General features: G+C 36.5%; 1 protein-coding gene across 1 annotated transcript; it reads right to left on the bottom strand.

The window, feature by feature from the left end:
* Positions 1 to 2,351: 2,351 nt before the first annotated feature.
* Positions 2,352 to 3,299, bottom strand: OR2D2 (olfactory receptor family 2 subfamily D member 2). Its single transcript, XM_025928360.1, has one exon. The coding sequence runs from the start codon at positions 3,297 to 3,299 to the stop codon at positions 2,352 to 2,354; it is 948 nt and encodes a 315-aa protein (XP_025784145.1).
* Between the last annotated feature and the right edge of the window lie 21,360 nt (positions 3,300 to 24,659).

The raw sequence follows: 24,659 nt of genomic DNA, 5'->3' as shown, positions 1-24,659 counted from the left end.
TTGACTGACATGGAAACTGAAGGGGTGGAAGGCAAGGACAAAGGAGAGAAAAAATAATTCCTCAAATGGGTTCTGGTCTCTCTTCAGTCTAGGAGTGATGCTCTATCCACTAGAATTTTGGACTCTACTAGGATCCATTTCTCAATGATCTCAAAGCTCATGATTCTTTGGATTCTGTGGGATTGTGGTACCAATGCATCTGAGGATGCCGCCAGTTTACACAGATTAGGAGCCTATCTGGAGGTTGATAACATCGCTACAATTTGCCATTCGTTACTTGTTTTAACTTTTCTTGAACTTCTTCACCCATATCTTTTTATAATCTTCAGCTTTACATTTTTCTATTTGTCTAAAAACTCTACCTGCAACTTTCAAGGATCTTTTTTGCTTATAAGGTAAATTTATGATAGTGATGATAATAAATAATAGAGTTTTGTTTCATTCCTTCACTCACTTTTTTCAGCAAACTTTGAGTTTGAACTCAAAATTTCAATGCATTTTTACTCATCAGTCAGCATGTGTCAGACTCTGTTTAGGCTCTGAACACAGATTGCTGAATAAAATAGACAAATTTCTTATCTTGTGGAATTTATGTTCTAGTGGGAAAGCGAAATAATAAAGCAATACTTAAAAAATTCTACTGGCTTAGAAAGTACCCATGTTCAGAGGAATAGCAAATTAGGACTTCTTCCTCTACTACAATAATTGGTCTGTACAGTATCTGGAGAAAGACTACTCCACATGGACACTGCCTCAATCTCAAATTATTCACCTTGGATATGAGAATTGCTTGACAAAAAGTGTGTAAAGGAATCCCAAGTTGAGTATAAATGGACATAATTCTAGGAAACTTCTGAGAATAACCCAAAGATTCTTTGTTTACTAAATTTTGTATGTAATCTTGTGATTGGGTGAAATCAACTGTCCTTTTTAAGCTTGCATATCACTCAACCAGTATAGCAGCCTGTCTTTATGGTTTTTTCCAGTGAACATAGTCCAACTCTGGATTCCAGGAAAATAGCAGACTTGGGATGCGTGCACCACAGCTTTGTGTTAATTAGTGAAATTAACAGAGTAAAATAGTATTCAGTGCATAGACATATCCTCTCCACAAACTCTGTAAATAACTAACTCTGTGTGCTGTGGGGGTAACAGGTATCAAGGGCTCTCATGTAGCAAGAGATCTAGAAAGGCAGCACATTCTAAATTATTACTACAAGAATTTGCAAGTGAAAATATAGATCATGGGGTTCTGTTTGGATAATAGCATTCACACGGCTAAGTAGATTGACACCACTATACATTTATAATCTCCAGTTTTAGCCAAACTTTAATTGCTCCTTTACATTTATTTTATTTTTCCTTGTATGGTAGGCAGAACAATGGTCCCCCAAAGATGTCCATGTCCTAATCCCTAGGACCTATAAATATGTTACCTCACATAGGAAAAAGGACTTTGTATACAGAATTAAAATAAGTATCTTCAGATGGGAGGGGTGATCCTGGATTTTTTTTAATACAGTAACAGGAAATCAGAAGATAGGTAGAGAATGAACTTGAAATATTTATTCTTGTGGTTTTCTCACTTCCATACATCTAAGCCCACAGCTCCTGTCTGGTGGCTTTCAGACAGCTACCCTTTCCAAGTTCTAATTGTCCTTCAGGCCCAGGGTTGGTACCAGCTTCTTTCTTACTCTTCCTAGCCCTGGGATGTCACTATCTCTTGTTAGCTTCCAAAACCCTGTCTTTACCTTTATCTTATAGATAAAATATTCATGTCCCTGATTAGGGGTGTGAGCAGAGTGTGAGAAGGACAGCAGAACTCATATATTCTGCTTCATTGTACCCATGCTCTTCACTACCCACTTCAAACACACATACAGACTCATGTGCAGGCACATATATACTTAGCACCTAGCTCATAGTAAGTGATTAAGTAATGTTTGTTAATTTATTGATTATTTGATGATGCAGAGAGATTCAAAAGATAAAAGAGATGGAGTAGGATCTGGGATAGATTGCTGGTAACATAAAACATGATTTTAAAAAAGACAGATTTTACAGGTTCCAGAGTTTATAAAATGTGAATGTTTCTTGCAGGGTTTCCTAACTCTTAGATGCCAAAAAAAAAAAAAAAAAAAAAAAAAAAAAAAAAAAAAAAAAACAAGAATGGAGCAGACCCTCATTGTATTGCTCCATGAATTATTGTCCTTCCTCTTCTATAAAGGAAGTGCTAGATGAAGGATGGAGGGTGGGTCCACAACAAGCCCCCAGGATCTTACAATATTCCAGTTTTGCTAAGGGAACTACTCAGCAAGTCTTATAAGTAGGGAGCCAAGAGGGTCTCACTGTCAGTGGAAGATTTCAAGCCTGCATGAGAAATTCCTTGTGGCTACTTTTCTCAGAGCTCCCTTCACGTCCTTGTTTCTCAAGCTATAGATGAGGGGATTAAGCATAGGTGTCACCACTCCATAAAACACAGACACCAGTTTTTCCTGTTCTTTGGAAGACTTTGGAGTCATGTAAGTGACAATTGCTGAGCCATAAAAAAGGATGACCACCATGAGGTGGGAGCCACAGGTAGAGAATGCCTTGAGCCTCCCCACAGCTGACTTCATCCTGACCACAGTCACTATGATGTGACTATAGGATACCAGAATTAGGGAAACAGGTATGAGGAGAATCACAACACCCATGAGGAAAATGACCATCTCTGAAGTATGAGTGTCTGTGGATGCCAGGATCAACAGTGCAGGGGCCTCACAAAAGAAATGAGCAATACTATTGCTGCCTTGGTAGGGTAAACTTAGTGTAAAAGTGGTATCTACCACAGACACCAGAATGCCGCTGGTCCATGATCCTGCAGCCAGCTGGACACACACCCTCCAAGTCATGATGCTAGGGTAATGCAAAGGGTTGCAGATGGCCACGTACCGATCATAGGACATCACTGCCAGAAAGGCACACTGGGTGCACCCAAAAATGAGGAAGAATAGAAGCTGAGTTGCACAACGTGTGAATGAAATGACCTTCTTCTGGGATAGCAGGTGGGCTAGGGCCTGGGGAACGATGTTGGTAGAAAAACAGAAGTCAGCCAGAGATAAGTTGCAGAGGAAAAAATACATGGGTGTGTGAAGCCGGGAGTCAACCTGAACAAGGTACGTGAGAAGTAGATTTGCAAGCACAGTGATGAGGTAGACACCCAGGAATAAAATGAATAGCAACTTCTGGGTGTGTGGGTCATCAGAAAGTCCCAGAAGGAGGAATTCTGTCACCTGTGTCTGATTTGTTTCTCTCATAGTTTGTCTCTTTTTTCAGTAAGAAGTCTCTTTTTACAGCATGTAGTTTTATAACTATTATAAAACTATATAATTCAGATTTGGAGGGCTACAGAATTGCCCTCAATCACTACCAGCCATTCCAAGCATCCCCTTTATATAGATAATCACGCTGTTTTAGTTGGAACATTTTCAGTGTTGCAAAACTTAATGCTTCTAAGATGGTGCATTCATTTTTAGTGTCATCTGCAAATGTAGAGTAGATCAAAATAATCATCTTCTTTATTCTGAATATCAAAATTCTAATAATAAAAAAAGATTCAATTAATATATAAAGTGACGGCATTTAATTTCACTTCATTATCAACTAAAGCCCTTGAGTCTTATGTGGCTATTGACACACCTCTCCCGTCTTATGATGGTATAGATTGTTGTTTTTTTTAATTCTTTGGGTGTACAACTTTTCCTGTTGTCTCTTCCCTGACAAGACAGTCACTAAGGTATAAGAAATCAAAAAGAGCCAAAGTGCCTTGCAGAAATGACATTTTTCTTGGAGAAAATAACCTGTTTTTGAAACACTCAGGAAACCAAGGAGTAACTGGGTGGTGTGCCATAATCTCTTTGGCAATCCCATCCCAAGCTTTGGCTGGAACTCCCAAATATCGATCTTAAACATCAGTAAACTTCCAAAATAGCAGACAAACCATCACAACATTTCCATTTGAGCCACCAGGTTGGCTAGTTTTCTGTGTTCAGAATAAATAGCACTAATCCACCTTCTCTCATTGCCTTGCATTATCTGTGTATTCCTCTGAGAGATTAAAAAGTCCTTTGAAAACTATATCTTTTTCATTTTTGTGCCCTTTTTAAGACATAGCATAGGGATTTATTTGATCAATTATTATTAATTAAAGTACATAAAAATAATCTGATCATATGGTTTGGTAGAGTTGTTTAAAAAGCCTACCAGATTCTCATGTCATTAAGATGACAACATGGAGTGTTCCTGACTTTGTTCCCCTCACAATAAGAACAACCAACAACTATTCAAGAATAAGACACCACTGAGAGAAACCTAGAACACAGTGGTGAGGCTGAAGCAACCCTTGCACCACAGAGACCAAGAAAGATGGCATTAGAAAGGTAAGAGAAGCAGCTTCCTGTTGACTGCATTGTCCTTCCCCCAGGCCAGCACAGCACCATGTAAAGAGGTCTCACCTGAGCCTCCTATTCCTCTAGTAGGAAAAGAAAACCCAGGGGAGACTGTCTGCACCACCCCAACATTGTGGGTTGCTTTATAAGGGAGACCCTACTCTGATCTCACACCACAGGGACTACAGAGGAATCGGTGGGGCTCAACTATTGGGAATCTGAATGTGATAGAGAAGGAAGGAGGGACTCACAACAATCAGCACACAGATCTTGGCAGATCAAATTCATACCTACACTGCCCAAAGACTAATCCCAACCAGCAGTTTTGCTCATCTGTAGAACCACATAAGGGGAACACTCTGACCAGAGAACAAGGTGGGGTGCAGATCTGCTTGTTTCAGATTCTCAAAGGAGTTTTGATGGCCCTACAGCCTAGTTTGTTCATGCCCAGAAAGGGAGCTAAATCACAACCCTACCTGCTGTGAAGAGAGACCTCTGGCTCCACCTGACCAGAAGGGCTGATGACAACTCCTGAAAGTGGCACAGTCCAGCAGCACTCAAGCTGAGAAGTGGGTGGGCACAACTGATTGCATCCAGAGCAAAGCCAATACCAGTGGAACATTCTTGTGCTACATATAGGCAGCGGCATTAATTCATAGCTTGGGCTGAAGGTAAATTCCAGCCCTTCCCAACTAAAGAGACTGCCTGAGAAATTAAGAGTAGCCTGAGTGGGCCATTCCCCTCCCACCCAGGCTGGAGAGCTAGAAAATAGCCCACCCACTGTCAAGAGTCTCTTCTGGCACCATCTCACTGAAAGGGCTGGTGACAACTCCTAGAAGCAGTCCAGTCCAGGGGCACTCAAGCTAAGAGGCAGGTGGGCAGAACTGGGAGTTTGTAGAGCAGAGGCTGGTGGCTCTGTTCCATCCGGAAATTTAGGGTATGTAAAAACAACAAACAAAAGACTTAATCATCTTTAGAGCTGCTCTCTCACTGTGCTCAGGCAAGAAATCTAATTTGTGGCCCCATTTATCACTGAATATAGCTTTCAGCTTGTCCAACCAAAGAAGCTAACCAGAGCACGCTGAAAGCTGCATAGCCCATACAACAGCCCTACATGCAGTGGCACTTGAGCAGAGAGCACAGCTGTGTCTTCTTTCATCTGCAGAGCAAAACTGATGACCTCACTTGACCAGGGAATTCAGTGCACACTCTGGATTGATTGGGGTCCTTAAACAATGAGTTGTACAGTGGGTTCTGTCCTGCTGCCCTGCCAGTGCAGGGAAGTTATTTCATATACTATTACTGAATATAATACCCAGACCTGATCATCTAGTAAGCCTGACCAGAGAATCCAGGCAACCACAGAGCCCATCCTACACCCTCACTTGGGTAGGGAACTGAGAAAGCAGTCATACCCAACTATTCTCATACAGTGGAACATTTCCCATTATGTTAATACAATGAAAGAAAAGAATCATATGATCATCTCAATATATACAGAAAAAAGCATTTGACAAAATTCAACATCCATTTGTGATAAAAAAAAAAACTTTTTTTTATTTCTTAGATCACCATTTTATTATGAAAGGATATAACTCAGGAACAGCCATATGGAAAAGACACTGTTATAAAAATTCTTAACTTGTTATGCATGGAAGGAACATATCTCGTTATAATAAAGGCCATGTATGACCAAGTTCACAGTTAACATCATACTCAGATGATCATACTCAGGTGAAAGATTGAAAACTTTTCTTCTAGGAACAAAACAAAGGTGCCCACTCCTATTCAACATAGTACTAGAAATCCTAGCCAGAGAAATCAGGCAAAATAAATAAAAGGTATCACAATTGGAAAGGAAGAAGTAAAACTGTCTATATTTGTAGATGATATGATTTTACATATAGAAAATCCTAAAGACTCAATTAAAAATAAAGTTAGATCTAATCAGTGAATTTAGGTAAAGTTGCAGGATACAAAATTAATATACAAGATCGGTAGCATTTCTATACACAATTAACAAATTTTCCAGAAAACAAATAAATCAATCCCACTTACAATAGCATCAGGAACAATAAGATACTTAGGAATAAATTGAACTAAGTAGGTGAAAATTCTCTATTATTAAAACTACAAGACATTGATGAAAGACATCAAAAACACAAATAAATGAAAAGCTATCCCATGTTCATGATTGGAAGCATTAATACTATTAAAACGTCAATACTACAAAAAGCTATCTATAGATTCAATCCTTATGGAGAGTCCCAATGGCATTTTTTACAGAAGTATATAAAACACTCCTAAAATTTATATGGAACCACAAAAGACCCAAAATAGCCAAAGTAATCCTGAGAAAGAAGAACAAAGCAAAAGGCATCACACTTCCTGATTTCAAGCTAAAAAGCTGTATGATAAAGCTATAGTCATCAAAAGCTATAGTCATCAATTCCAGTATGGTACTGGCATAAATACAGACAAATAAACCAATGGGACAGAATTGAGAACCCAGAATTAAACCCAAATGTATATGGACAACTAATATTTGACAAGGGAATAAAGAATGCTCATTGAAGGAAAGACAGTGTTTTCAGTAAATGGCAGTGAGATAATTGATATTCATATGTAATAGACTCATATCTTATACCACTCATAAAAATTAACTCCAAATGGATCAGACTTAAATGTAAGTCCTGAAATCATGAAACCCCTAGAAGAAAACATAAGAATAAAGCTCTTTGACATAGGTCTTGGTAATGAATTTTTGGATATGACACCTAAAGCATAATCAACAAAAAAAGAATGAACAAGTGGGACTACATCTAACTAAAAAGCTTCTGCACAGCAAAAGAAACCACCAACAAAGTGAAAACCAACCTATGAAATGGGAACAAATATTTGCAAACTGTATATCTGACAAGAGGTTAATATACAGAATATATAAAGAACTCATACAACCATTAGTCATTAGGTAAATGCAAATTAAAACCACAGGGACACATATCACCACATGCCTGTTAAAAAGGCCATCAAAAACAGACAAGAGATAAATGCTGGCATGGATGTGGAGAAAAGGGTACCCTTATCCACTGTTGGTAAGATTGTAAATTGGTACAGCCACTGTGGAAAACAGTATAAAGGACCCTCAAAAAATAAAATAGAACTACCATATGATCCAGCAATTCCACTTCTGGGAATATATCTAAAGGAAATAAAAACACTAACTTGAAAAGATATCTGTACCCCCATGTTCATAGTAGCATTATTTACAATAGCCAAGACATGGGGATGCCTGAGTGGCTCAGTCTGTTAAGTGTCCGACTCAGTCTCAGCTCAGGTCTTGATCTCAGGGTCATGAGTTCAAGCCCCTGACTGGGCCCAGTCTTGGGCTCTGTGCTGGGCATGGAGCCTACTTGAAAACAAACAAACAAAACAAACAAAAAAACAAAAACAATAGCCAAGACATGGAAACAACCTAAGTGTCCAGTAATGTATAAATGGCTAAAGAAGTTGTGATATATATACAATGGAATATTATTCAGTCATAAAAAACAAGGAAATGATACCATATGCAACAACATGGATGGACCTTGATTATGCTGACATTAAAGTACATTAAAGTACAGTTATTAAAATCATTTTAGAAAGCAAATATACAATAACACATGTGCTTCCCTATTAACACATTAAAATTCAAAATGTTGTGACAGGTCTAATAACCACCTTAATTTCAAAATAATGAACTTAAAGGATATTTTGAGGTATCTTTAACAACTACAATGTGATATAAAAATACCTCTAATTTTTGTTGGTGATAAAGTCATAGATATTGCTAATGATAGTTTGGCTTAATTACCAACATTCAAACAAGAAAGAAAATTTGAATTTCTGTTAGAGTAAAATAGAAATAAAGAAGTAGCATTCACATCTAAATTGAAGAACACTCTGAAGTTTAAGTTAAGAACTCCTAGGCTAAAGAAATTCCCAGTTTTCTCAAAAAGATAGTATTACATTCTATGTAATTTGATAATGGAGTCTTAGGTATCTGGATAGGTCTGTGAGTCAGTGATGAAAGGTTCCAATTCATCACTGAAAGAATAAATGAATAAATAAATCCTTAATATAAACAATCACATTTATGGTTCCCTTATCTGACCACAGGCCACCTTTCCAGCCACTTTTCTTGCCACATAAGTAGGACACACTGTGTTTTTATAACCCACTGATTTTTGTAGGGCATCATCCCCTTATTCAAATGTGTGCCCACTACTAGAGTTAGCATCACTTTCCTTGAACATTCATCACACTTTGAATGTTCAGTCAGCTTATTTGTTGGCCAAATGTTATTAGCCAAACACGTTTGGTACTGGGGAAAAAAACAAACAAACCAAGCTCCTAAGGCCGAAGAATCTCAGATAGGAGGAATCAAACTATAGTCATGTTTTATCCTCAGTGACAATATGGTCTCAGGAACATCATAGATTCACAGAAAATAATAGTTTAATGAATGAATGTACTGGGCCAAGTGAGTCTGTATTATCTAACAATTACTTAAATCAAACTAATATAGAATTGTTTCTAAAGAAAAATGTAGTCCATTGCCAAAACAGCTGACATAAAAATACATTTTGAGGGGCACCTGGGTGACCCAGTCAGTTAAGCATCTTATTCTTGACTTCCGCTCAGGTCATGATTTCATGGTTTGTGAGTTCGAGCCCCATGTTGGGCTCTGCGCTGACAATGTGGAACCCGCTTGGGCTTCTCTCTCTCTCCCTCTCTCTCTGCCTCTCAAAAGTGAGTAAATAAACTTAAAAAAAATACATTTTGAGACCACACACTATTTTAAGATACGTAACTTCAGAATTACCTCCATCTAGTGGAAGGTATTAACCTGATTAGTTCTTAGAGTCTCCCCCAGATCCTTTGGACTTTGCTTCTCTCTCTACCACAGTTCACACACTTCCCAGGGAAGAAATTAATGCATGTCTCTAAATCTCAGGGAAAATTAAATGGTAAGCAAATATTCTCAGTTTTGATGAAAATAGCATAAAACTAAACATTTGTCACAAAGTTTTAAGTGATGCTTATAATCAGTGGTTGACTTAATGAAAGGGCAGCTACAGAATATTGCTGATTTCTATAGCTTCATCTGGCTTATACCTACATGTTTTTACAGATTACATTCAAGAAAAATATTATCCGGGAATACTTTCTGATCCACACATTTTTCCCATTCCCCACTCCCACTCACTCTGAACACATATAGGTATAGGCATACACAACTAAACACATTCACAAACTAAATATATAAGTGTACCTTCACCATCATATATTTACTTCCATCATAGCTAATAACATTACATTGAAATTACTTTCTTTCTCTGTGATGGTAAGATATTCAAGGGCAGGGACCACATCTGACTCATCTTTATTCACAGAAAATAGGATAAATGCTGGTACAGAGTAAGTGTACAATACATGTCTTTTGAGCTAATTTGACCTGAGCCAAAATACCAGGAGACAGAGAGGTCAGTGTGAGTCAGAGATGAGTGTGACTTGTGATCTGTCAGATAGGAGCTTTCACTGATCCTGGCACCATAGTAGAAGCCTACACCCCTGACCTCTCTTGATTTGTTTTTAAAAGCATATTATGCTCTAATGCAAATGTGGAGGAGAAAATGTTCCCCCAGGTGACTGTGAATCTGCCCCCAGGGTCAGGAAGCTTCTGAAAGAAAATCATGTTTATATTGTCAAACTTCCTCTCCTTTATTCTGCCTTTTCCCTAGATTTGACATCAACTTTTAAGTTCATTTCTCTAAAAGTGACATATATTATGAATCAAACAATATGGTAGGATCACAGAGCCATGTGTTGTCTAATCTGAAATTATTTTTAGGAAGAAGATTCTGAGGGAATCCATAGGAACCAAGAAAAAATACTAAGTTTCAGTTTTGTTTCCAAGATCTTTTGTGCTCAAAATCACTTATTCCCTACCCTCCATATCCATTTATCTTCCAAGCCCAGCTCAACAGAGGCATAAGAATTCCCACTCAAAGGATCAATACTGACTCCATGGAAGTTGGGTTATGTCTTCCCTGGATGAGGACCATGATTCTTCTTCACAGGGAATTTGACATTGTAGTTGTGGTTTGATAAGGTAGATCCACTGTGGGAAAAACCTTGGCTAGATTTATTACAGAAGACTTAGCCCTAAGAATCTGATTGGACAAAATTAGTTGAATTTTAAAAATCAAATTTATGAAGAAATTGAAACCAACCCACTCCCAAAATATACTAGGTTATTACTTTTTTCAACTTGCACCTTCTCTTTCCATCCCTTCAATAATCTTACCAACATTTTCTCATCAGGTGGAGGAAAAAAGATCAAATTAGCATGTCAAAGCCAGTAAAAACATCTCACTGTTGAGGGGGAAACTGCTGCAGGTGTGTTGGCTGCAGGAGGGGCAGAGTGGAGACTACAAGACAGTGGGCATCTTGTCATAAGTCATCTGAGTCAAAGAGCTCAGTAAAATCTCCAAGTCAAGATCAAGGACAAGGCAGAAAGGGAAATCCCCACATGGAAAATGTGTTCTGTGTACCAGGCATACTGTGCATAGTTCCATTTAAAGGAGGTCAACAGAAGGATACTATGAGCAGTCTCTGGAGTGACTGAAGGGCTCGGGAGAATTCTGGATCATTACAGTGGATCTTGAGCTGTGTTTCCTCTCAGAGGTTCCCAAATGGTTATAAGGAGAACAGGAAATAACATGCAGTTAGCACTCACATCTCTGTTTATGGGCCCCATTACCAACCAGTTCTTCTTTCTTGTATTCTCTTTGGGGAAGTGTTTTATTGTTGCAATTAAGTATTTGGTTTCTAGGCTGTAGGTTGCAACCCTGTTCTATTACATAATGTATGTATGATTTTGAGGAACTTCATTTGTAGAATGTGAATATGATGTGTCCCAGATAATAATGAATTCTTCAATGATTAACATTTTAACTGTTTTATTTTAATAACCTGATGCTAAATTTTAGACTTAATGTCCAGAATATATAAGGAACTACCACAAATAAGAAAAGTCAGAAAACTCCAGTAGCTAATAAGCATATGAAAAGGCACACAACATAATTAGCCACCAGAATATATAAATTAAAACCACAGTGAAATACCACTAAGCTTCATAAAAATGGATTAAAATGTTTGAGGATGTGGAGCAATTTACATTGTTGATGGGATCATAAATTGGTACAATCAATTCAAAAAGTCCATTTGGAAATATCCTTGAAAACTATCCTTGAAAATATGTCTTCCTTCTATAATCCAGTAGTTTCACTCCTCTGTGGTATATATACTTTATAGGGATGAGTATTTATATCCACCCCAAGTATGTACAAGGATTTTTATAACAGCCCTATTCATAATACTTAGAAGTGGAAATAGGGGCGCCTGGGTGGCTCAGTCAGTTGAGCGTCCGACTTCGGCTCAGGTCATGATCTCGCGGTCCGTGAGTTCGAGCCCCGCATGGGGCTCTGTGCTGACAGCTCGGAGCCTCGAGCCTGTTTCAGATTCTGTGTCTCCTTCTCTCTCTGACCCTCCCCCATTCATGCTCTGTCTCTCTCTGTCCCAAAAATAAATAAACTTTAAAAAAATTTAAAAAAAAAGAAGTGGAAATAATATATATTTCCACGTATAATAGAAAGGATAAATTGTGATACAGTCATGCACTGGGATACTATTGAATATTTTTTCAAAAATGAACTACTACTATATGCAACCACATAGACAGAAAGATGTTTAGTAAAAGAAGTCAGACACATAAGAAATATATTCTATAGGATTCCATCTCTTTGAAGCTCAAGAACAAGCAAAACTAATTTATATTTTTAGATCTCTAAATAACAGCTACCTTTAAGAGAGTATTGATTTAGAGTTGACTGGGAGCCTTTTGATGGCTGTGAGTGTTCTACATTCTGATCTATATAATAGTTACACAGATATATACATACATAAAATTTTCTTGAGTATACTGAAGATTGGTGCACATTTTGTATGTAAGTAATACCTCATTTAGAGAGAGGGGAAGAGAGAAGAGAAAAAATGAAATTAAGTATTTAATTCAAACTTCTGAGGACAGAGGTGTGAAATAGGGCAAATCCAAAGGCACAAACAGGTAAATAATAAAAGAAGAAATCAATGAAATAGAAAACAAAATCTAAATATGAGAAGATTAATAAAATCCCTAATTTCTCTTTATAAAGATTACTAAGATAGCCAAAACTTTATCAAAAATTATTTTAAAGAGGGAAAATAGTAAAGCAGGGAATCCAAGGGGCCCTCCCTCCAAAGTTATACAAGAAAATATGACAAATGCCATCAGAACAAACTTTATCTGGATTCTGGAAAACAGAAGTTTACAGCAACTGGTTGAGTGCTTAACCAAGAAAAAGACAACTGAAACTATGTTTGTGTTGTTTAACTTAACTCCCACCATGAAAGTGAAATGATGTGTCACAGAATGAGAGCAAACATTTGCAAATCATATATCTGAGGAGGGTCTAGTATCCAGAAAATATAAAGAACTCATGCAACTCAATAACGAGAAAGATAAATAACCAATTTAAAAATGGACAGAGACTTGAAAGGTATATCTCCAAAGAAGATATACAAATAAATGGCTGACAAGAACATGAAAAGATGCTGCACATCACAAGGCATTTGAGAATTGCAAATTAAAACCACAGTTAGAAATAGAATCTCTTCCTTTTCTATTGGCAACATTGCAAAGCCACAAAAATAAAAGCCAGGTCACAATGGTGAAAAAAAATAGCGGTGGGGGGATAATAAGTGGAAAAGAATTGAGAGCTCATAGATAGACCTATGTGAAAATTTAATGTACAAAGCAAAGTTAATTCCAAAAATCATTAGGAAGAGGACAAATAGTTTAGTAAACAGTATTGGTACTAGTTTACCACTAAATACTACATAGTATTAGTAAATACTAGTTTACTACCTAGAGAAAAATAAAACTGGATTTCTACCTAACATGACAGAACAATGTAGATTCTTAATGGATTAAATACAGGGGCACCTGGGTGGCTTAGCCAGTTAGGCATTTGACTCTTCTGCTCATGTCATGACCTCAAGGTCATGGGATTGAGCTCCTTGTTAAGGGCTCTGCGCAGGGTCTGGAACTTGCTTAGTGTTATCTCTACCTCTCCCTCTCCCTCTGACCCTTGACAACTCTCACATGCTCTCTCTCTCTCAAAGATAAATAAATAGATAGATAGATAGATAGATAGATAATAAGTTATTATCTTCCCCTTTAAAAAATAAAAGAAAATAAATGGATTAAATATCTAAAAGTTAAAATAGAGCAATGACCTTGTAGAAGAAAATATAAAAGAACATCTTTATGACCTAGAGTGAGGAACCTCCAAAGCACAGACCATAATGAGAAATTTCATGAATTTGATTTCCTCAAAATCTGGGATTTGTCTTCAACGAAGAACATTATGGACAAAGTTAAAAGATAAATGAGAAAATGGGTGAGATATTTGCATTATGTAAAACAAATAAGACATAAGAACTTAATATCAGGAATTCATAATAAATTCTAAAAATCAAGAAGAAAAGGAAGAAACCCCCAATGGAAAAAAAATAGATATAAAAAGGGAATTCACAAAAATTAACTTCAAAGGGCTACAAGAATATAAAGCAATATCCGACTTCATTCATATTGAAAAGTATACAAATTAAAACAACAAAGGGGTATCTATTTACCCCTATTAGGCATGCAGAAATTAGAAAGTCAGATACTTTAAAGTGTTGGCAAAAAGTAGAAGATAAAGGAATACTCATTTACATTTGGGAAATGTAGAGAGGTACAGCCATTCTGGGAAGGAATCTAGTATTACTTGGTCACCTATGCCTGTACGTATTCTATGATGTAACAATTGTTGCTAAATATGGAGCCAAAAACTCTTACACAGAAAATGATATAGTCATATGGTATACTCCTGTAATATTTGTGGTTCTGTTGTTTGTGTTGGTAAGGTGTTGTGTAATTTGGGCATCCTTCACTAGGAAAGGAAATGAATGAAAATGCAAGAGATATGCACCAAGGATATTGCACAGCAGTAGGGAGCAAGTCTAGATGAACATATGGCATTGCGAATGATCTTAAAGACTCAGAGCCAAGTGAAAAAGGTAAACAAAGAAGCATGTAACAATATCATTTACATAAATTAAAAATATATGCACAAGTAAAAAATGATTTTTGAGGACATAATAAAAGCACTGCATACGTTAGAGTACTTCTGAGGTCAATGGGAGTGAGGTATGGGTGTATATTAAGCAAACAATAAAGTGAATGCATAAATAAATGAGAGAGGGCCTTTGAAATCATTAACCATACAACATGTAATATACTGAAAAATAGAATTAACTCAGTTCTCCACACTGGAGAACAAGCAAACAAAAAACAGGAGAAATTAAGATTGCATGGTACTTGTACAGAAATACAAAGTCAGTAAAGGAACAGACTACCAAGTGTAAAAAAAAAAAAAAATTAGCAAGAGTTTAGTATCTCATATAAAAGACACTTAGAATTGATGAGAATTTTCCCATAAATGGTGCTAGGTGACCATTGTGAGGAAAAAAGCAGGATCTCTACAGCATTCTTCATGTCAAAATAAACTCTAGATATATAAATATTTAATGAAGCCGTGTATGTAAGCAAAATTATGAAAATCTTAGAAGAAAAAAGGGATGATTTTTAAAAAAACATAACCTTTTAACAGCAGAGACCTTTCAAATATCAACACAAAAATCAAGTCATAAGGGAGAAGACTGATTGATTTGCCTAGATTAGATTATAAACGTGATACAAAAATCTACAAAACAGAAAAGGCAAAGTAGAAAAAGACTTATTTTTAAGACAAAATCAAATAGCCAATTTTTCATAATATTCAAGGGTTTTACGCAGCGGTAAAAGTTGAATAGCCCAATAAAAGAAAACTAGCAAAGGAAATAGTCACTTCACAGAAAAAAGGGAATGAAAATGATCAATAGACATAATAAATTATGTTCATTTTCAAGTATAAAGTATCATATAATAAATTAGCAATGAAACACCATTTTTTAACCTAATGGATTAACAAAATTGAAGAGTTTCACAATACCAAATTAATTAGTAAAGGTATAACTAAATAGGAACTTTCATATAAGTTTGATGAGTGTAAATTAATACAACTTTTTATAGGGCAATTGATAATATCTATTGACATTTTAAAGATCCTGCAGTTAAACCTCAGGAAATTATCCTTCAAATATATTTGACAAGGACACAAAGATATATGTTCACAGAGGTTCACTGTGGTGCTATTTTAATGTCTAAAGATTGGAAATAATCCATATGTCCATTAATATGGATATGATTAAATAAATTATGGCATATTTATACCATGGAACATAATGCATTTGTTTTTAATGAGTTAGATTTCTATGTGCTGTGAAATCAAAACTAAACTATAAATAATGTGTAAGTCAAGCCACAAAGCCAATAAAACAACAAAATTCAAATTACTAGCATTTCCTTAATGTGATAAATGATGTTTTGCTGAAACTAAATTGCCACCTGAAATATGATTGCGGGAATTAACAGCTTCAGGGCATTTCCTTTAATCCTACAAGGCCGTACTACCATTTGATTCTTCTACCTTCTTCTGTTACATCTTTTGACCCTCAGATAATATGAATGCATCATTTGGATCTAAAGTTTACCTTTTAACAAATGTTTTCATTAGCTTGAGAGAATTATAGGAATAGTTCAATTTTTATGTGGCCAAACCAAAGTCTGAATTTAATAGTTTAAAAGTCTCATTCTATAAGATTGTCCTTTGTGAATTATTCCAACAAAAGAAAAGCTTTGACTTGATGTCCAGTAAATTTAACAACTTCGATATAACAGCTGACTCAGAAATCCTATTATCACGTTGATATGAAGACCATGCTAACCAAATTCAACTCCACCACTTACGGTGATCACATGGCATCAAAACAACCATAACCAAAATCAAAGTGCAATCCCCACAATCAAGTTGTAGTACTCAGAAAGTTGGCATCCAGACAATCCAGTATCTGCTCGTTTTCATTTCTATTTAATGACCATATAAATGAAAACACAAGGTTGATAACTTGTGAGCCCCTGAGGATGTATCTGCTGATGGCATTTGGAATGATAGTGGTGTAAGGTTTGAAAGAGGGGTGTTACTGCTAGGAATTTATCCAAGGGACACAGGAGTACTGATGCATAGGGGCACTTGTACCCCAATGTTCATAGCAGCACTCTCAACAATAGCCAAATTATGGAAAGAGCCTAAATGTCCATCAACTGATGAATGGATAAAGAAATTGTGGTTTATATACACAATGGAGTACTACGTGGCAATGAGAAAAAATGAAATATGGCCTTTTGTAGCAACGTGGATGGAACTGGAGAGTGTGATGCTAAGTGAAATAAGCCATACAGAGAAAGACAGATACCATATGGTTTCACTCTTATGTGGATCCTGAGAAACTTAAGAGAAACCCATGGGGGAGGGGAACAAAAAAAAAAAAAAAAGAGGTTAGAGTGGGAGAGAGCCAAAGCATAAGAGACTGTTGAGAACTGAGAACAAACCAAGGGTTGATGGGGGGTGGGAGGGAGGAGAGGGTGGGTGATGGGTACTGAGGAGGGCACCTTTTGGGATGAGCACTGGGTGTTGTATGGAAACCAATTTGACAATAAATTTCATATATAAATAAAAAAAAAATGAAAGAGGGGTGTTAGTATGAGTTGGAGACTTTAGTCTGTGACTTCAAATAAAACACCAAGTGCCCTACAATGTCTCAGAGGATGGAAAGGTAATAAAGTTGAGGGCTTTTAAAGCTCCAGGGAATGCCTTGTTTACATACTCTCAGGACCTCACCTTTAAATATTTCCTTGAAGAAAAAATGCTCTGTTCAGAACTAGGACCTAGGAGAATTGGAGTTTGTGCCTTGAATTAAGTAAGGCAGAAAGGCTTGGGGTGGAGTCACACTCTTAGGATGACTCTAGTGCAGGTCTTGGGAGGCACTGCTAAGGAGCGAACCCACAACTGGTGCTGTCCTTCAAGACTGGACCTTCAGGCTACAGAAATCATTCCTTCGCACAGTTGACCCGTGATTCCTTCACCCATGACCCTGCAGCCCAGTTGCTGCCTCCTTTCTGCCCTAAGGTGAGAGTGGGAAAACTGCTGATGGGCCTCAGTCTGTAGGAAGCTTCAGTACCAACTGGGGACTGGGAGGTGGGCATGGTGTTGAGAAAGGTAAATTTTGTCATTTACTGTCTTACACATCAATGTTCTTCCTTGCTAGACTCCCAGAGACAACAATTCTATTCCCACTATTCTCCAGAATCCCAGCTTCCAAATCTTTTTCCAGACTTTCTTCTTCAGGGATGGGGCTCTTTCCAAAGAGATCACAGAGGCTGTGCCTCTTGCTGTTGAAAAGTAACTGCCTGATTCTCTCTTTCCCTCCTTTGTCAGCCTCCATTTTTCATTTGTCAGTCTTCATTGTTTCTCTCAGCTTGCTTTTGTTCCACCATCCCCCACTGAATAGGCAAGGGTCTGGAAGGAAAACAAGAATCTTGCTTTGAGGTATCCCATCAATGTTCTCTAAAATGTTCTGTGGGTCTAAGAGATGTAAAGGAATCAGGACCATATGGTACACTGTTCTAGGAATGCCAGCAAGTGCTGCCTCCAACCCACTGGTGAGTTAGGGCAAGAAGGCAGAGAGTGGGGCCAATTATAATCAGTGTTGTGCTTCTTCTAGTCCTGAAGAGGATACTAGCTCCCACTGCTGGTGCCATCGCACATACACTCCATACTGCGGTATCCTTCACATACAAGTCATACATGGTGGGTTCCCAAAAGATCCAGCCTTGGTCAGTATCCAGTTGGCTCAGTACCTACTCTGTGACATCTTTTGTTACTGTCAAAGATTTGGTGGCCATGAGAGTACATAAATAAGAATATTAAATACTTCAGTGACTATATCTGCAGTGTGTGGATGTCTGCGTGTTTATGTAAGATATTGTGAAGCTGAGAGTGAGCAAGTACATGTAGCATGTGGTGTGTATATATGACAAGGCGTAATGCCATGTACACAACTGTGTATGTGTGAGATACAGTCACTAAGAGAAGGTATCTGGAAAGGCCGTATTGGTTACAATGTTATTAGGGTCTCAGAGGATAAAAGATGCATTGCCTGTCCCTTTGACTTGGGGACACAGCCAGAATTACAGATCTCTTCTTGTATTTCTTCCTTCTTTTGCTTTTCCTCCACATCTCTAGATTCCTGTCCTCTATGTTCAGCTTTCATTCCCTGATTTCTTCTAACTTCTATTCTCTTTATTGTATTTTCGTACTCTGAGCTTTTCTTCCTCATTTTTTCTCCAAATTAGATAATGAGACATTATTGTTTAATTAATTAGTAAAGTTTACAAAGTTATTTGAAATATTTAGAATGTAAAAGAATATTTATCCCTGGCCTTCTTTGGAATATAAACAACACTACATTTCATCTTATTTACCTCTTTTTTTTTATTATTCATTTATTACTCTCCTATTTGGAGGTAGAACTATACGTTCTCCAATCCACATATACATATATGTATATAAATGTACAAATCCTGCCTTTAAGGGATAGAGAGATCATCATTCTTTAAATATACTCTACAGTCTCTACCTGGATGCTAAGCTTTTGTTTTGTGTTAAGAGTTTATCAATGAGGTAAGGGTATTATTTAATAGAATTATCTCTAGAGAGATAGAAAGATACACAACACACACACACACACACACACACACACACTCCATATGTATGAATCATACCCATCTATGTTATTTCACAGCCCACTTTTTTAACTCAACAGTGTGAGCAACATCTTTCTATGGAAAATAAAGATCTACTTACCTTTTAATGGCTTAAGGTTAAGGCATCAACATCATAAAAGTCATTTTTTAAAATGTAGTTGTCAGACATTGTGTAAACTACTTTCCATTAAGCTCTCAAGTTAATCTTTACATCCATACTATGAATTTGTGGTGTTATATCCATTTCACATTAGGAAACTGAGGCATAAAGGAACTAAATCAATTGGCCAAGGCCACAGAGCTAAAAATTGGGGAACAAGTATTTAACCTATGTCTGTATGATTCACACATCTTTACTGTTACCCATTTCTCTCTACAGTATTGTATTATATAGGAAAACAATACTTTTTAAAGTTTATTTATTTATTTTGAGAGAGACAGAGAGAACAAGTTGGGGGAAGGACAGGAGAGAGGGAGAATCCCAAGCAGGCTCCATGTGGTCAGCACAGAGTCTGATGCGAGGCTCAAACTCACAAAACCGTGGGATCATGACCTGAGTGGAAATCATGAGTTGGACATTTAACTGACTGAGACACCCAGGTGCCCCAGAAAACAATGATTTATTTAACACACCACCTATTGTTAGACTGCAAGTTGTTTTATTCTGGAAGCAATCCTATATGTGAATATTCTTTGAAACAAAGTTTTATACATACCTGTAATTATTTCCAAAATATAAAGCCCTAAAAATAACATTGTTCAGAAAAAAAAATCAAGTCCATTTTGTAAATTTTTCATATTGCTTTCCAGAGAGATTTTATAAATGTATATACCTACATTTTTCATATCTGTTTGCCCCAATCTCAAAAATAGTTTATTTATTTTATTCAATCTATTCCACCTTTGCTAAACTAATGTGAGAGAAACAATAACTATTATTTTTTTTATATTTCTCTAAGTCAGTTTTTGGGCATTTGCATTTTTTCTGTGAATTTCCTATTTAACATCCCTTTTGCATTATTTTCATTGGAATTCATCTTATTCTTGATTCTTGAAAGCTCTCAGATGTCATAGTTTCCTATTTGTTACTTATATTTTAAACATATATGTTCTTTAGTTAACCAATTATTTTAAAATTGTTTTATAATAAAATATAACAATGGTTGTGGTTTTCACGGCACTCTTAGAGGGTCCTTTCTCAAAGAAAGATGACAGAAAGTATTCACCTACATTTGGTACTAGTAATGTTATGGTGTCTTTTTGTTTTGTTTTGTTTTACGTTGAGAATTTTAATCCATCTGGATTTGAGGGAGAATAAAAATTGATGTGAGAATGTTTTGTCCAAACAGCCAGATAGCCTAACACTATTTTTAAATAATATGCCTTTTTCTATTATCTTTTATCATTCATTCTCTTATATTCTTTTTTTTTTTTTTTTTGTATTATTTTTTGAGGGGGAAGAGGGGCAGAGAGACAAGGGAGACAGAGAATCCCAAGCAGGCTCTGCAGTGACAGCACAGACGTGGGGCTCAATCTCATGAACCTTGAGATCATGACCTGAGCCAAAATCAAGAGTTAGATGTTTAACCGACTGAACCACCTAGGCACACCTTTTCCCTTATATTCTTGAATTTGATTGTTAATTGTCCCCTTTATTCATTGAAATGTTGATTTCTGAACTAATACAATATATATAATAAAATTTAATAGTATGTATTAATATCAGATTAAATCTCCTACTCTCCCCAACACCACAGCTCTTTTCATTTTCATCTTTTCAGATGTTTTCCCCAAATATTTTCACATGCATTCTTCTGGATAAATTTCAGAATTATCTTGTGAAATATTCCATCAGAAATTGCTTATGGATTTTGATTATAATTGCATGTGATTCTTAGACTATTTCTGGGCAGAGTTTCTCAAAATATGGTCCATAGAATAATCATATCAAAAGCACCAAAAATACTTGTTAAAAAGGCAGATTTCTTTGTTCAACCACAAACTTACTGAAAATCTCCAGAGCTCAGAAATATTTATTTTTGACAAACTCTCACAGAAAGATTTATTAGGAATATTAATATATGAGAATCAATGATTTAGGAAGAAATGATACCCTTATAATATTTAAATTTCCCACCTAGGAATTAGGTGTATTTCTCCATTTATTCATGTTGATGTCTGTGTTCCTCACTAGAGTATAAAGAATTTTCCCCTTGTATTGGTTTTGATCACCTTCTGTTAAATTTACAGTTGAATGTTTGGGAGACGTTGCTGTTATGAATTGTATCTACATTTAATTAATTTTATAATTCTCATTAATATATAAGAAAAGCATACACACACACACATACACACACATATTTATATATATAACTAGTTTGCAGATTTCTTATGTTTCTAATCAGTTTTCAGTAGATTTTATTAAGATTTTAGACAGAAAAGGGGCGCCTGGGTGGCGGAGTCGGTTGAGCGTCCGACTTCAGCCAGGTCATGATCTCGCGGTCCGGGAGTTTGAGCCCCGCGTCGGGCTCTGGGCTGATGGCTCAGAGCCTGGAGCCTGTTTCCGATTCTGTGTCTCCCTCTCTCTCTGCCCCTCCCCCGTTCATGCTCTGTCTCTCTGTGTCCCAAAAATAAATAAATGTTTAAAAAAAAAAAAAAGATTTTAGACAGAAAATAAAATTCATTTACAAATGATGATAGATTTACTATTTCCTTTCAAATAATTATACATCTTAAAAAAATTTTTTTTAAATGTTTGTTTATTTTTGAAGGAGAGAGAGACAGAGCATGAGCGGGGGGAGGGGCAGAGACACAGAATCTGAAACAGGCTCCAGCACAGAGCCAGTGTGGGGCTCGAACTCACAAACCGTGAGATCATGACCTGAGCTGAAGTCGGAGGCTTAACCGACTGAGCCACCCAGGTTCCCCAATAATTATACATCTTAATTCTAGTTTCTATTTCTAATTTCTATTGTATTAACTAATAGTTATACAATAACTATTGCATAATAGTTATTTGCAATAACTATTGCAAAGACACCTTTTCCAAACCCAGAAATTAATGTGAAAGTTTCTAATATTTCCTTGTTGAGCATGGTGCTAGCTTTTGATTTCAAATAATACATATTATCATTAAAAGAAGTATACTTGAATTCCTTCTAAAATGAAGTATACCTAAGGTCCTATTTTACTAAAAATACTCATTTGAAATGAAAGATGAACTTTATCAAATGCCTTTTGTACCATGTACTGAGATTTTTTTATTTTCATTTTTTTTTAAATTTTTTTTTCAACGTTTATTTATTTTTTTGGGACAGAGAGAGACAGAGCATGAACGGGGGAGGGGCAGAGAGAGAGGGAGACACAGAATCGGAAACAGGCTCCAGGCTCCGAGCCATCAGCCCAGAGCCTGACGCGGGGCTCGAACTCACGGACCGCGAGATCGTGACCTGGCTGAAGTCGGACGCTCAACCGACTGCGCCACCCAGGCGCCCCTATTTTCATTTTTATCTGTTAATATGAAGAAATATTTTTGGTCTATCTGAGCATTCATGGAAAAAAGTCACTTGTTCATGATGCTTTATTCTTTTGGAATACTGTGGTACCTTATACGCTTTTATTTATTTTTAATTTTAATTCCAGTATAGTTAACATACAATGTGATTTGGCTTCAGGTGTACAATATAGTGATCCAGTAAGTGTACTGTTAATCCCTTCACCTATGTCACCCATCCTCCTACACACCTACCCTCTGGTAACCATCAGTTTGTTCTCTGTAGTTACGAGTCTATTTTTCGGTTTCTTTTTTTCTTTGTCCCTTTATTTTGTTTCTTAAATTCCACTGATGAGTAACATTACATGGTATTTGTCTTTCTCTGATTTATTTCACTTAGTATTATACTCTTTAGGCCCATCTGGGTTGTTGCAAATGGCAAGTGTTCATTCTTTTTCATGGATGATTAATGTTTGAGTATATATATTCCACTTCTTATTTATCCATTCATCTATTGATGGGCATTTAGGATGCTTCCAAGATTTGGCTATTGTAAATAATGTTGCGCAATAAACTTAGTGGTGCATATATCTTTCCAAGTTAGTCTTTTTGTATTCTTTGGGTAAATACCTGGTAGTGGAATTACTGGATCATATGGTAATTCTTTTTTTTTAATTTTTAAAATATTTTTCCTTATTTTTGAGACAGAGAGAAAGTATGAGCGGGAGAGGGGCAGAGACAGAGGGAGACAGTAATCAAAGTGGGCTCCACACTGACAGCAGAGAGTCCAATGTAGGGCTCAAACTCAGGAGCTGTGAGATCATGACCTGAGCCAAATTGGGCACTTAGCTGACTGAGCCACCCAGGTGCCCCTAGTAGTTCTATTTTTAATTTTTTGAAAAACTTACATACTATTTTCCACAGTGGTTACACCAGTTTGCATTCCCACCAACAGTGTGCAAGGGTTTCTTTGTCCCCACACCCTTGCCAACATTTGTTTCTTGTGTTTTTGATTTTAGCTATTCTTACAGGTGTGAAGTGGTATCTCATCATGGTTTTGATTTGTATTTTCCTAATGATGAGTGATGTTGAGAATCTTTTATTGTGTCTGTTCGCCATCTAGATGTCTTCTTTGGAAAAATGACTGTTTATGTTTTCTGTTCATTTTTATTGTATTATTTGGGTTTACAGTGTTGAGTTGCATAAATTCTTTATATGTTTGGATACTAATCCTTTATTGGATATGTCATTTGTAAATATCTTCTCCCATTCAGTATGTTGCCCTTTAGTTTTGTTGATTGTTTCCTTTGCTGTGCAGAAGATTTTTATTTTGAAGTAGTCCCAACAGTTTATTTTTGCTTTTGTTTCCCTTGCCTCAGAAGACATATCTAGAAAGATGTTGCTATGACCACTGTCAGAAAACTTACTGCCTGTGCTCTTTTCTAAGATTTGTATGGTTTTCAGGTATCACATTTAGGTCCTTAACCCATTTTGAGTTTATTTTTGTGTATGGTATGAGAAAGTGTTCTGGTTTCATTCTTTTGGATATAGTTGTTCAATTTTCCCAACACCATTTGCGAAAGGAATGTGTGTTTCTCATTCATATTTTGCCTCCTTTGTTGAGGATTAATCTACCATATAATCATGGGTTTGTTTCTGGGCTTTCTGTTCTTTTCCATACATTTATGTGTCGATTGTTGTGCCAGTACCGTATTGTTTTGATTACTACAGCTTTGCGATATATCTAGAAATCTAGGATTGTGGTATCTACAGTTTTCTCAGGATTGCTTTGGCTATTTGGGTTATTTTGTGGTTCCACTGAATTTCAGGATTATTTATT

Source organism: Puma concolor, chromosome D1, assembly GCF_028749965.1.
Source record: "Puma concolor isolate L17-30 chromosome D1, mPumCon1.1.hap2, whole genome shotgun sequence".
In the NCBI taxonomy this organism is placed as follows: domain Eukaryota; kingdom Metazoa; phylum Chordata; class Mammalia; order Carnivora; family Felidae; genus Puma; species Puma concolor.
Note: the sequence above shows the minus strand (reverse complement) of the source record. Positions and strands in the feature narration are given on the sequence as shown.